Source organism: Pungitius pungitius, chromosome 1 (assembly GCF_949316345.1).
Source record: "Pungitius pungitius chromosome 1, fPunPun2.1, whole genome shotgun sequence".
Taxonomy (NCBI): Eukaryota; Metazoa; Chordata; class Actinopteri; order Perciformes; family Gasterosteidae; genus Pungitius; species Pungitius pungitius.
In genome coordinates, this window is record NC_084900.1 from 33,711,082 (window position 1) to 33,721,876 (window position 10,795).

Genomic DNA, 10,795 nt, shown 5'->3' on the forward strand with positions numbered 1-10,795 from the left:
GCCCGTTTCCGGTTTCTTCCGGCTCGAGTCTGCGCAGTAGAGGCAGGACAGAACAGGATCGACCTGTCGTCCCACTGAGATGAAGTCAGCAGCTTACATTTGCCTTTTTTCAGAATTTTCTCGCAGGTGATGCATTCTGCCTCTTGTACTACACTATTGTACAACATTTGTTACTAACTCCCAGTTGCCTGGTAGCCGCTAGTTACCGATTTGACTTTTGTCGATAGTACTTCCGTATAGATCAGTAATGGCTGGTACAGAAGAAGAACAGAAATTCTCCTTACAGGAGGTGCTCGACACATACAAGTTGTGTTTGTCGGATAACAAAGAAATCTATCTCGAACACTACGTGGCTGGGTGGCGAGGTCTTATAAAGTAAGTTTATTTCACATACTATACTGGAAAAAAAGCCAAGTGTGCGGGGTTAACACACAGTGGCGTTTATCCCATTCCCAGACTCTTGAACAGCCTGGGCAGCGTGTTTGGCTTCATCTCCAACGATGCCGTCAACAAGATCAACATCCTGGTGACCCACCTGAAGGGCGAGAACGGGTCCCGGTACGTCACCGTCCAGTCAATGGTCAAGTACGAGCTGGAGAACGAGCTGGTGGACCTGAGCAAGAGGGGCAGCCACCCGGAGTCCGGCTGTCGCACCCTGCTGAGGCTGCACCGCGCGCTCAGGTGGCTGGAGCTCTTCCTGGAGCGCCTGCGCACCAGCGGCGAGGACAGCAAGACGTCGGTCATGTGTTCAGAGGCCTACGGCGAGTCCCTGTCGCAGCATCACCCCTGGGTGATCCGCAAGGCCGCGGGCATGGCGTTCTGCATGATCCCGGGGCGCCCCGCCTTCTTCGAAGTGATGAACGTTGGGCCCCCGGAGCAGGTCGTGGCCAAGCTGGGGGAGGCTCTGCCGCTGATTTCTGAGGTGTACCAGATCACGGAGGAGCTTTACACTCGACACAACTTGATGGATTTACCGTAGGAAGCAAAAAAGTGATGTCATTTGGCACTTTAATCTAGCTACTAGGTTTTGGTAACCTTCAGGTTGTTTATTATCCGTGTTTTATCAATTGAGCAAACTATTATCAACACTAATCCGTAACTTTTGCATTTCTATATTGTATTATATGTAAAACTTTCGCACGCGTTAAATGTTGCGCGTTTATCTGCAATCTTTATGACATTCTTATTTTAAATTCAGCTATCTGTTGCAGATTTATTCTATTTTAATGTAAATAGATGAAGGGAAACAGTTGAACTAACGTTTTAGCTCACTGGCTACAGAGTGTTGTATTAATGATGTATTCCAAAAATAGCTTAAAGAAAAATGATCCAATTTTTTTCATTCCCCCGCCCAAAAGTATTTTACTTTATAAGAAATGGGTTCTCACCTTGATATTTAACAGATTTTTGAGAGATTTAATTATTAGATTTATAGTAATGATAGTTGATAAAATTTCTGCTAAATTTAGAATACATACCATCAGGTTTTGATGCATTAGAGAAATATATGTTTATTATAATGCAGTAATAGGACCATTAAGTCAGGTTTTTAAAGTTCTCCCACCATATTTCATCCAAATAAAGCCTCATAAATTTGATGCTGTACAATGCATGATATTGCATGGACCTCTATCATTGTGTTGTAAAAATGATATTCATGAGGACCAATGAGCAACTGCATCCATAATTGATGTTCCAACAGCATTATATTTATCTTGAACATTGAAAAGCAAAACGTACATTACGAAACAGAAGTAATCAATACTGCGGATGCTTTATCAAAAACCCATTAGTTGAATGGCCAAACCAAACACTCAAGACACTTTGGGAGAGAAAAAAGAAAAATCCAACAACAGCTGTTAGCAGTGGACTCTGAGCTGCTACATCGACTATAATTGATCCCAATGCTGTTTCTTTTATGTATAAATCACAAATACACTGTGAGCAAGAGTTGATGTGTTGTTTCTTAAGAGTGTAATGTGATCTATACATATATTATGACTAATGAAAAACGAATGTATAAACAGTGTACAATGTTGAATATAATTGGTTGATTGTGAATTTGTGTTTAAAAGAATTCATTTGGTGACGTCATCTTAAGTAAATGAGGACATAAATCCACTCTGCTTGTGTCATGTTTTTATATTTTGGTGCTCACAATTGTGAAGGTAGTGGTCACTACATTCTGTTACTTATGACTCTCTTATATCTTATAATTGAAGTAACAGAATTAGAATATCCATTCCAACAGAGATGTGTAGATTTCATTGATTTAAGGTGTTAAGAAGGAGTCTCACTATCATAGAAACAACTTCCAAATCAATAAGAATGTTTTTTAGCAAAACACCAGATGTTCCAATAGGAGTTTAGATACTCAAAGTTGAATTTTTTTTAATAACAGCAGACTATTACCAACGCAGGAAGAACCGATCCGACTTTCCTTTCTGGAACAAATGTGTAATGACATTACTCTTCTCATTCACACTCACAAGGACCGATGAGACACAGATTTTACAATTAACTCAATTTGAAACTAGCTAAAACGGGAAATGATTGGGTAAAATGTTGAGTTCCAGTTATGTTATTAAAATGCACACACTATACGGTATAACGTGTTTGCTTGAAGAGTTTGGTGAGCCAGAGGGAAGAGCAACAGGAGTTAGAGCACACACATCTACACACACACACGCACACACACACACAAAGCTGCGCCACTTGTGCTCCTCTATTGGATTGGGGAATCTTGTTCGGATGGCACCTCCGGTTCGCAGAGCAGCGTGAAGATAAATCACACGTCTAGGACGGTCGGACAATGAATGAAATGTCATGTTTTGTATGTTCAGCAAGATGTTTTAGCCTGGGTCAACAACATATTTGTTGGAATTGAGTTCATATAATCATGTTAATTATTTATTAAACATTGTTGTAAGAACATTCATGAAGTATGACGGTTTTAAAACAACGTTGAATATGTTTTTGAAGCTTTTGGAGGGCCAGAACCCCCTTGAACTGAATTGCACCTGTAGCTGCAGTTTCGTACTTCTAACAGCAGAGGGCTCCTTGGACACAACTACGAGTCGTCGTCAAGGCAACCAAAGCAACTTCGCTGGAGGCTCAAAGAGAGGCACTTCAAGCATAAGCTGGATCTAAAAGCGAACAAGCAAGATTTTCCCGCGTTTTAACCTTTAATTTGGCTTCAGCGACGTAACTTCTTCCGTGTGGTGAGCCGACCTCTAAACGTCAGGCTATCGTTGCCTTCGACTCTTATTGTGAAGGACTGAAGCCAAGAAACGACGGCTAATTCTCACCCAGGGGCTATTCTGAACTCTCTCCTGTTGCTGTCACGATGCATTTGAGGAGGCCAAAGTCGTCCAAAGGGCGAAGCAGACCGTCTGTTGACGACTCTTCGCATTCCGGCGATGGCGACGCCACGCAGAGTGGGCAAGCTGCGTCTCCAGATTGTCCCGCGTCCCGCAGGCCGGGCAGGTCCCTGCGCTCCCAGTCCCAGCCCATAATGTGGCAGGCCAGCCAGCTGGGCCGGGACGGGGTTCCGCGAAGGCTGCAACACGCTGCCGACGCCCCCCAGCAGTCCCTAAACAAGTACACGGTTCTCCCGTGTATAGGCGCAGGGCCATCAGACGTCGGTCCCGGCAGCAACACGTCCGGGCCAGGGTTGACCACGAGGGACAAGGACGTGACCCAGACCAGCGGCTCGGAGGCGGGCGGGAGGGCTGGGCCAAAGTCCGGTGACCGGGCACCGGCTACGGCCAGAGAAAGTGGCAGTTTGCTCCTGGCCATCCGAGCACCATGCGGAAGGAGGTTCGAGCAGCACTTTGAACCCACGGACACTCTGCTGACGGTGAGAGCCAGCGCAGAGCTCAGGTACGAAGCACAGTACGGAGGGGCTTCCATTGAGACCATGGACGTGCCACGCAGGACCTTCGCGGACATGGACATGAGCTTGGCCCAGTGTGACATCTTGAACAGATCGGTGTTGTGCATCTCACAGAACTAAAGTGCATGAGTGAACTTAAATGTTTCATGTGATTTCACATATGTAACTAATGTCCACTAATGTAACTTGTTTTACTGCACTTTTGCTCAGAATACTAATAACAGTATTCTGAGTGGCCTTATACAGTATATCCACAGTTGGCCTGTGAGGACATCTCAAATGACATGTTTTATTACAGTCAAAACAGGTCATTATTGTCATTATTTTAATTAGGATGCAGTGCCACAGTACAGCAACTAGATGGAGGATTATTGACTGATGCATCCTGTGAATGATTATTAATTTTGCAGATTTGTGCGGAGCAACTATTTGGGCTACGGTAACTTGCATGGACAATATATAGTAGTAAGTGCACCATAACCAGGACAGCTGTGGGGATGACATGCCACCGAAGAACAGCCATAATTATCAAAATAAAAAAATAAACAATGACATGTCTCCTTAGTAACACTTTTTCTTTTCTTAAGAGTAGAAATGACAGCTGTGAAAAGGTCATGTTGGTCAATCTGGTTTGAGAAATATCTCCTTTTGGATGTTTTCACACTGGATGGATCCATAAAATCATTTCTGGATGGATGAAGGTTGTGTGATCTTAAGGAGTCAAGTTTGACAATATAAAGTCGATCTGCTCACTCTGGCAAAGGAAAAGATTTGCAGAGAATTGATAAGTTACAAGCTACCTGTCTTTTGAATACATTCCACATTACCTGAAAAAATACATTTTAATTAAATATTGTTTAATTAAAAGGTTAAGTGCAAGATTCAGCGTTTTAGATACAGCATTAATAGTCCTGCTTGATACAATGCCAAAAACCTGCCTGTATGCTGAAAGTGTCAAAGTATTTCAACTGCAAGAAACTCAGGTTTTATATGCAACAGTAGTTATTTATTTTTTGGTCCACACAAAAGGAGCAACAGCTCTGGCCTCACAGTCTTAACATCGTATCCAGTTATCAGGAAACTGAGCTACATCTGTGGAAGAGAAAAAGGGGCATTTAAACCTATTTAATTGCTTCAAGTCACTCAAGGAGATTTTTTTTTTAACTCAACCTAGATTTTTGAGAGACAGCGCGATCCTTGTGGCAGTCTGTGGCAGTCGCAGTAAGTCCTGCCACAGAGTTTCCACAGACTGCCGCAAGGAGGATCTCGGCCCTGCAGTGATTTTTTAGATCAGATACATTCTTAAATCAAAACAATTCTACGTTAATAATTCACTTCAAAACAAAACACACTGCAAACCATCCACTGTAGTCTCTTCACCGCCCTTAAGTGCTGTTTCACAGCTGACGGCAGGTTTAAAGTCTCTGGGAGACAACTTATAAAGGCTAAAAAGGGGGCTTCAGGGATCAGAAGGAGAAACACATCTAGGAAAAAGAACTTTGGCACAGAACCGCCATAAAACAAGTTTGTAAACAATGAAACAATAAACCGTGCAAAGAATTGCTGTCGCCTTTGAGGTAACGGCTCCGTTTTAGCACTGCAGGGTCTTTAGCTGATCAAGCTTTCCATTTCCTCCAGATTACTTGTGTCCAGCTCCGTTATTGTCCGCTCTGTGGGAGAGGGGACGAGGAGACAAAAGTCACGTTGGGATCTGTACGGTTGCGGTTCTACACGATCAAACTGAAAGAAAGCCAGGAACATACCGAAATGCATCTCGATCTCGTGTATGATGCCCATGCTGTGTCTGCTGTCCACCATGTTGACCGCAAACCCTCTCTTGCCGAAGCGCCCTGTGCGGCCAATCCGGTGAAGGTACGTCTCGTTGTCGGCCCTCCCGTCCAGGCCCACCGGGAGGTCAAAGTTGACCACGAGTGACACTTGCTCCACATCAATACCTGGAGTCAAGATAAACACAAAATGGGCTGGAGGCCTCAGGACAGATCGAGATGTGTTCCTTTTGAAAGAGCTCTTGCTCACCTCTGGAGCACACGTTTGTAGTCACCAGTACTTTCTCCAAGCCGTTCTTGAAGCGCTCGATGACAGCCGCTCTCTGCTCCACTGTCATTTCCCCGCTCAGTAATGCCACCTGGTGCCCCTCTGCGCTCAGGTTCTCAGCCAGCCAAGCAGCCATCTTGCGAGTCTAAAACAAAAAGGGTCTCAAAACATGAGTCCCTTTAGGGGACATTTTTCCTGGAATCAGCTAAATGAATCTGTGATAAAGACATCGAATTCCTCAGTACACCAAAATGTAAACTCCTAACTAGCAGTGTCTGGACCAAAAATGTGATAATACAGACAATACACACAACATATATATTTCATGTTTGCTGATGTGCATTACACTTGGACTGTATTCCAGTAATATCACTATAGTTCTCACCCCAAGTTACAATTTACATCAACTGGACATAGGGTGAATAATACATTTCTTATGACCGATAAACCTACCATACAAAACGTTATTTAGAAAACAAATACCGAACCTTTAATTACAGAGGAAAAAACAAAGTTCTACAATGAGCATATTGAGATCCCAAGTGTGCACCATGCAGGGTTAAAACAGCTGACTTACATGGCAGAAGATCATGGCTTGCGCAATGGTGAGGCTGCCATACAGATTACACAGGGATGTGAACTTGTCCTCCTTCTCCTTACAGATCACATAGAACTGCTTGATGGTGTCCAGCGTCTCCTCCTCCCGCTTCAGCTTGATAATGTTGGGATCCGGAACCACACGCTCTGCAAAGCTCCACACAGAGTCCTCAAAGGTTGCAGAGAAAAGCAGCATCTGGCATTCCTTTGTTAGATGTCTGTGGCGACACAAAGAGAAGCCGGAAAATATTGCGACACGAGAATTACGTTGGCAGACAAAACTCCTTTATTTTCACCGGTGGTCATGTTGCTCTGAGAGAAACTCACCTGTGGATCCGTATGCTCTGGTCCCGATGACCTTGTGTGGCGATCATCACGTCAGCCTCGTCGAGCACAAACATTGTAATCTTCTTGGGGTCAATGAGCTTGAGCTTGGTGCACCAGTCGAGGATCGTGCCCGGTGTTCCGATGACAATCTGCGCCTGCAAATTAACGCCTCGCTTCACTGGAAACAATGCAGAAATCCATGTGATGGCACGACCCACTTTGGCACACGAAGGACGTCCAATACAATTTTGGACGTGCATTGCATAAAAAAAAAAAAAGAAAAGAAGATTCCTACTTCTGTTTCCTCGAATCCCGTAGGCCAGTGTCACGTCAGGGCAAAACTTCCCCATGTGCTCGATCACTTGACCGATCTGCAGAGCGAGCTCGTATGTCGGCGAGATGCAAAGGCACTGAAAGAACCAAAACCGTTTTTTGAATGCGGAGTGCATTTCAACGTCGACAACCGACTGGACACCGGCCGACTCGGCCCGATTTCACGTTGTGCTTACCTGAGGCCACTTGTTCTCTGGGTTCACGTGGCTGAGCATGGCCAGAGAAAAGGCAGCGGTTTTGCCCGTGCCAGACTGTGACTGGGCAATCAGATTCTGAGGTCTGGAGGAAGCCCGCACATGGAGACAAACTTGATTTAAGGGAAATTCTAAAAGATTGATTAACTACTAGGCAAGGTGATCAGTTACACCACATTTTGGTAGATAGATTTGAATTATTAGTTTTAATCATCACTATGTGATGACATCACTTTGGAGACTTTCATTTATGCATTATTATTTTTTAGTGATTTCAGTTCTGGAAGATTTTACAGCACCACAAAAAAACGGAAAATAATTGTCAGTAACTGAAAAACAGTCATTAGTTAACCAACTTCATGGCAACTAGCTTTTCTCATTATTGTTATCGTACATTTTGATTTCGGAGGTCGCTGCTATAATCAAGTTAGATCTTAGCCATTTAAATGTGCTAGAACTGGTACAAAACAATTATATTTGTACCACTACAGCCAAATGCTGTACTGAACTGCATTCAATTTAAATCAGCGCTGATTACCATTCACCAACATGATTGATTCATCTTTCAAGTAATTTGTCAAGCAAAATTAAAATAAAATCTGGTTCTAGGCTCTCAGTAGTGAGGATTTTGTCTCCTACATTTTTCTAAACTGAGCTTTGGCTTAGTCATTTTTAAATGATTTAAGGGTTGGAGGCATGTGTGAGCGTGAACTCACGGCTGGGCCAACATCATGGGCAAAGCGCTCTCCTGGATCTTTGATGGCCGGTTGAATTCCATTACCTCGTAGACCCCACGCAGCAGCTCGGGCTTCCTAAAGTCCATCAAGTCACAGTTACGAGAAATACGGTTAAAAATAAATAAAAAAATAATACATGTACGAGTTTAAGAGTGAAATAACTCGGGGTATTTACAGTCTCAACTCCTCAAAACTCTTGACGGAGTACAGGGGGGACGTGGGGTCCCGCTGCAGCACCTCCACCTGGTTTCTGTTCCGCACCAGGGAGCGGCGGATCATTTTATTCAGCAGCGACTGTTCAGCCAGGTCCGTTTGGTCACAGAATTTCCTCGAACCTCCTTTTTCACTTGACTCCGGCTGAATGTTTCCTGCACAGGTGGAAACAGCACCAGGCCAACCGTCAACCGTCACGATGGGGCGGTTCAATTTACCGGATCGATGTGCGAATATTATCGAAAAACAATTGAATAAGTTACCATTTATGTCTTCTCTCGTGCTACAAGGGGCAGCCACTCGAGCCACTTTCCTTAAGCGGGCAAACTGGTCAGAGAAAAATACTTTATGAGCTAAACAAAACAAGATAGCATGGTGCGAAAAGCAGCTAGGTGACGTTAGCTAATTAGCTCATTTGCTAATGAGCAAGGTACTTTTTGGAGGTGTTCGTCTCCTTTACAAAACCCACCTGTACTGATGGAGTTGTAGATTCTTGAAGATCGACAGCGACTGCCCACGAGTCCGACATTTTCAAACTTTAAATGTGCGTTTCCGTTGAAGCAAAACGACACTTTTTGTTGTTTAGAATCAAAAGTTTGATGTCAGCGTGAATGATGTGCGTCAAAGCGAAGTGACGCCGCGCCGTTGCTCCTGACCTGGACCAACCGTTGCCCGCTGGACCGCACCACTCGTGCGGCCTTCAAACACATCGGGAATATAGTGTTTTCGAAATATAGGCCGCCAGAAGCAGCTAATCCAACTGACAAATAACCGGAAAAAAGTTACTGTTTATAATGGTAGCCATGGGTAAAATAAGGTTAACCATAATTCAGTGGCATATTTTGTGTGGAAGAGAAACGTTTTAAGAATGTTAAAAAAGTTTACATGATCATTTAGGAATTACAATTATGTTTGTAAGTCTATATCGTTGTGTAGTAGCCAAACAACTCATGTCTAATTGTTTTATGTATATATTTTTTTACCAAAAATGAAAGAAAAAGGTATCTGTTCACCTTTTTAAACAACATAAAAACGCATGAATTTATGTGACTGTCTATTTACGAAGTTTAAAAATCCTACGTGAAGGCACCGCAGTGTTTGGCGTGAACCTGCTGACACAACAATCACATTATCGACGCAGATCTACTACTTGACAACCGATTTGACCAATTCAATTCAATATATTTAGCTAATCAGTGAAATCAACTAAAAACTAATAATATTTTTCGATTCAAAACTTCTTTGTGTCATTACTCTTTCTAGTTCAAGTGTATTTTATAGGACTGCTGTCATTGTAAATAGAAAAGCCAGTATGGCTTCAAGTATTTTTCTATTATTGATTATTATGTTTTCTTTTTCACTTATTGAGTATAATTTTCTATATACCAACTTAAATATAGATGGTTTTCACCTTAAACATTGTATGATTGGTCGATTTATTAAGTTATCAACAAATTGTCGTCCAATTGCTTGCTTTGTTGACCAACAAAACAATCACATTTCCAATTCATTATCACATAAGATGCAGCAGCGAGTTTCTCTGAGCTTGGAGAAAGTTGGGCATTTACTATGGAAACACTAACCTGATTTATCAATATATGAAAATAGTATAAGAAAAACAAACCTCATGTTCACCACATGAATTACCAGCATACTTGATTAGCTTGCGTTTAAAGAAGACACAGCCCCACTGTTCCATGTGGAGCTGAGACAATCCTCAACGTAATGCTATCTGGATCTAGTTTATCTAATAGGATGATTTGTCTGTTTTCTTTGTCTTATGTGATCACAAACTGAATGTCTTTAACCAATTGAATTACATTGCCTTGAGCAGAATGCTCCATGGCAATTTCCCTAACAATTTCAACCACAATTTTGTTGTTCTGTGACATAATGAGAAGTAAAGTGAATGCAATGTCCCTTTGGTAGTTGTAATAATTTAGATGGCACCTCTGGGATGTGTGTGTGTGTGTGTGCCCGTGTTGGAGAGGTTGAGAAACCGATAGACAATGAGCTGGAAGAAGAAGGGAGGGGGCTGGTGTGTGTGTGGGGGGGGGGGGGGGGGGGAGTGCGTGGGGGGTGCAGACCTGGGTTTATTGGCTGCAAGTAAATTCAATTTGGAGGCGGATGCTGAGTTCCAGATAGCTCACATGCTCACAAACACACAGAAGCCATCCATGTTTTCAGGACTACAAAAATGACTCTATAGACACACATGAATTAATTGCCATGGTAACCTCTTCAGAAAACAGATGATACAATCAAGTAAAAATAAACATAGACACAGCCAAAGCACCCACGTTGGATTAAAAAAACATTCAGGGTTTTTCCCATTTCACCCGAGAGAGGATGAGAGTGCGAGATTAGGTGATATGATGGGGACACGTATTGCACGCCCCGCCCCGCCCCCCCCTCCCCCCATCCCCCCTCCACCTGTCTATCCC

The 10,795-nt window shown here is 43.1% G+C and overlaps 3 protein-coding genes across 5 annotated transcripts; 2 read left to right on the plus strand and 1 right to left on the minus strand.

The window, feature by feature from the left end:
• The first annotated feature begins 41 nt into the window (after nt 1-41).
• On the plus strand, nt 42-2,122 carry cptp (ceramide-1-phosphate transfer protein). The gene is made up of 2 exons (XM_037480893.2): nt 42-375; nt 457-2,122. Exons 1-2 carry the CDS (start codon nt 248-250, stop codon nt 977-979), a joined length of 651 nt encoding a protein of 216 aa, XP_037336790.2. The 5' UTR covers nt 42-247; the 3' UTR covers nt 980-2,122.
• A 15-nt stretch (nt 2,123-2,137) lies between these two features.
• On the plus strand, nt 2,138-4,642 carry ubxn10 (UBX domain protein 10). The gene has a single exon (XM_037479656.2). It carries the CDS (start codon nt 3,347-3,349, stop codon nt 4,013-4,015), a length of 669 nt encoding a protein of 222 aa, XP_037335553.2. The 5' UTR covers nt 2,138-3,346; the 3' UTR covers nt 4,016-4,642.
• A 230-nt stretch (nt 4,643-4,872) lies between these two features.
• On the minus strand, nt 4,873-9,107 carry ddx19a (DEAD-box helicase 19a). 3 transcript variants are annotated; one of them, XM_062565578.1, is made up of 12 exons: nt 8,821-9,107; nt 8,615-8,678; nt 8,314-8,506; nt 8,118-8,213; nt 7,384-7,486; nt 7,170-7,284; nt 6,875-7,052; nt 6,528-6,765; nt 5,933-6,095; nt 5,659-5,850; nt 5,466-5,565; nt 4,873-4,987 (listed from the first exon to the last, which is right to left on the minus strand). In XM_062565578.1, the coding sequence occupies exons 1-11, from the start codon at nt 8,878-8,880 to the stop codon at nt 5,504-5,506; spliced, it is 1,464 nt and encodes a 487-aa protein (XP_062421562.1). In that variant the 5' UTR covers nt 8,881-9,107; the 3' UTR covers nt 4,873-4,987; nt 5,466-5,503. The 3 variants fall into 3 exon arrangements, 2 of the variants coding, with proteins under 2 accessions (XP_062421562.1, XP_037333557.2); XR_009957067.1 differs by having other exon boundaries at nt 4,875-4,987; nt 5,445-5,565; XM_037477660.2 differs by having other exon boundaries at nt 4,876-5,565.
• Nucleotides 9,108-10,795: the final 1,688 nt, after the last annotated feature.

Bases quoted from the DNA above. Each gene is read 5' to 3' on its own strand.
- cptp (XM_037480893.2), top strand. From the start codon at position 248: ATGGCTGGTACAGAAGAAGAACAGAAATTCTCCTTACAGGAGGTGCTC. The intron at 376-456 runs GTAAGTTTATTT...TCCCATTCCCAG, and splicing joins GGGTGGCGAGGTCTTATAAA to ACTCTTGAACAGCCTGGGCA.
- ubxn10 (XM_037479656.2), top strand. From the start codon at position 3,347: ATGCATTTGAGGAGGCCAAAGTCGTCCAAAGGGCGAAGCAGACCGTCT.
- ddx19a (XM_062565578.1), bottom strand. From the start codon at position 8,880: ATGTCGGACTCGTGGGCAGTCGCTGTCGATCTTCAAGAATCTACAACT. The intron at 7,487-8,117 runs GTGAGTTCACGC...GGCTTCCTCCAG, and splicing joins CCCATGATGTTGGCCCAGCC to ACCTCAGAATCTGATTGCCC. The intron at 7,053-7,169 runs GTAGGAATCTTC...CATTGTTTCCAG, and splicing joins CGGGATTCGAGGAAACAGAA to TGAAGCGAGGCGTTAATTTG.